The sequence below is a fragment of the Saprolegnia parasitica genome, assembly GCF_000151545.1.
Source record: "Saprolegnia parasitica CBS 223.65 unplaced genomic scaffold supercont2.61, whole genome shotgun sequence".
Taxonomy (NCBI): Eukaryota; Oomycota; class Saprolegniomycetes; order Saprolegniales; family Saprolegniaceae; genus Saprolegnia; species Saprolegnia parasitica.
In genome coordinates, this window is record NW_012156455.1 from 74,492 (window position 1) to 77,277 (window position 2,786).

At 59.6% G+C, this 2,786-nt stretch overlaps 1 protein-coding gene across 1 annotated transcript in view; it reads left to right on the forward strand.

Moving 5' to 3' along the window:
• The window catches only part of SPRG_21006 (hypothetical protein), a gene marked incomplete at both ends in the record, with an annotated part of 2,339 nt that extends 1,362 nt beyond the window's left edge, over nt 1-977 (forward strand). Inside the window, one exon of the mRNA XM_012350116.1 lies at nt 10-977. Coding sequence (XP_012205506.1) covers nt 10-977 — 968 coding nt within the window. The remainder of the gene's footprint in view (nt 1-9) is intronic.
• Nucleotides 978-2,786: the final 1,809 nt, after the last annotated feature.

Below are 2,786 nucleotides of genomic sequence, written 5' to 3' on the forward strand. Positions count from 1 at the left end.
CCGGCCAAGCGCTGCCAGCCGGTGCGACGACACCGGTCTCGGCGACATCCGGGACCGAGTGCCACAAGCTCTGCGTGCCGTCGAGCTCGGGCTGCGTCGGTGCGGCCTTTGACTCGGCCACGAAGAGCTGCGTTCTGCACCTCGCCACGTACGCGCCGTCGACGACCATCGGGTGGGTCGTGCCAACGACGTTGCCGTCATCGGTGGCGACACCGACCTCGGTGGAGTTTTTCATCAACGCGCACCAGGACGACCACGAGCTCTTCATGGCGGCCAAGCTCTACGACAGCTTTAGCAAACCGACGGCCAAGATTGTCATGATTTACACCTCGGCGGGCGACGCCGGTGCGACCGACGGCTGGTGGCAGGCGCGCGAGCTCGGCACGTTGGCGTCATCGCAAACCTTCGTCAAGCTCTTCGGCTTGTTCTCGCCCGTGCGGAAAACGTCGACCGTCACGATCAACGGCCACGTCATCACGAAAGTCGATTTGGGCAACGCGATCCACTACTTTCTGCGGCTCCCAGAATTCGGCATGATCGCGCTGCCGACCAAGATGACGTCGCCCGTCGACAAGCCGGCCGAGACGTACGCCAACATCGCCGCACTCCGAGCGACTGTGATCGCGCTCGTCAAGCGCGAAGCCAGCGGTCGCAGCAACGTGGTTGTCAACTCGCAGCAGTTCGCCGACGTCGACCACGTCCTCCACGCCATGACCGGGCAGCTCGTCAGTGACGGTCTCAAGGCCGACGCGACGCTCAACAAGTGCGTGACACGTAACTTCTTTTGGGGCTACCAGCACTGGCTCGACTCGATCAACATGGCGGACCCGAGCTTGACCGAGCAGCGCAACATGTGGTGGGCGCTCCACGGCGCGATCGTCAAGCAGTACCCGGGCAGCTCGCCGTGGTACGACCACTGCCTAACGCTTGGTCGGCAGTACCTCGCATCGACCGTCGCCGGCACGGGCGCGTGCTAGCCTTGCGTATAAACATAATCTGAATGACACCTTGTGTGCATGGATTTGGGAGGCACTAGCGCTTCGGTGTTTTTATTAATGTACTCGAGTGCAGAGTGCAGTCGAGTACCCTCGTCGATACCATTCGCGCCGTTGGTGTTTGTAGCCCAATAGTCTTTCCTTCCAATGCATGACATGTCTTTGTTCAAGCGGGGTCGCTTGCGCGTTGAGGCCAGAGCTACGTACCGGTAGTACACATCGGAACCACTCCTCTACGGCCGAAAATTTAGCCAAGTCCAACGCACGCGGCTGAATTTCGATCCTAGTGGACCACACGTTGAGGCATACCACTACCATTCGCGCCGCTGGCGTTAGGAGCAGAAGGCTCTGACCCTCCGACGCTACCAATGACATGTCTTTGAGTCCAAGCGGAGTGGACATGACCGCCATGGCGTTGCTTGGGAGTTGAGGCCTCGGAATTCAGCCAAGTCCAACGCACGCGGCTCAATTCCAATCCAGGTGGGCCACACGTTGAGGCATAACATCGCTCATGCGTTGGACTCACGCGACGCGTCAAACGATGCCACCACGGCGCGGACATGTAGTCGTGTGAAAGTAGCTGCCTCGATACAGGAAAAGCATGGAGGATACTGTGCCTAACGCTGGTTGGACACCAAACCTTTTCAAGTTCATCTTCGTGTCCACATGTGACGAGGCGAGACCTGATCCGTGTCCCTTCCTGGAGAGACACACATCCCACGGCTTCTTCAATCGATAGATATAGCGACGTTTATCTTCTCGTGGTCGACACTGTCTTGGGTACGCGACGCCAATGATGTGGCTCAGGCTACGGCGCAACCGTGTTTGCAGTATAGGGTAGAAGGGTACATACCGGCATGTAGAGTGCAAGGGACTTGCTGTGTCGATCGTCGACTCAGATGCCGTCAACACATGTTTTTCGTCGACTTAGCTGCTTGGCTCCCTGGATCTATGGATCGAGAACGGATCATTTTACCATTTGACAAGCCATGGGCAAGAACGAACCTACTCCCGCTGTGGCGCCGCTGGCCGTACCCGTGCCAAGCAAGGCTCTGGACGGCGCGATCGCACCGCCATCTGCTATTTCCAACGACGATCTCTCGTACATCGTCGACATGGAGGTCAAGGAGTCCAAGCTCTTTCTCGCCACGTGGACCACGCGGCAGATTGCGCTGACGACCCAGACGCTCGAGGTGCTCGACGGCAACAAGCTCAAGTTTGCTTGCAACACGACCAACTGCACGACGCGCGTGCTGCCGGCCATCGACGCCAAGCGCGCGTTTCCGTTCGAGCTCCTCGAGCACGGCAAGCCCAAAGCCGTCTTCAACGCGCCCACGGCCACTGCGCGGGATGACCTCCTCCGGCGCATCGAAGCTGCCGCCGCTGGCGTCGCGTGGGAATCGCCGAGCAACCACTGGGACAACTTCTTGTCCGTCGCGCGCCGCATCAACGAGGCCACGGCCAAGCACGCCAACGTGCCCAAGAGCAATGTGAGCGTGGCGCTCGTCCAGCGCCACTTCCAAGACATGATCGACATTTACAACGTCACGGGTGGCTTTACCAACATTGACGACCTCTACGCCTACTTTCTGGACCAAGAGCGCGAGTACGTCAAAGGCGAAGCGAGAGCCGGCAACTTTGCGCAGACCGTGCACCAGCTGCACCCGATCTGCTACGCCGAGGGCAAGAAGCAGCGTCCGCTTTGCTCGGCGATTGGCGACATCATCACGCACTGTGCGCACCGCAACTGCCGCGCGCCGCTGCCATTGCGCATGTCGTTTGGCCTGCACA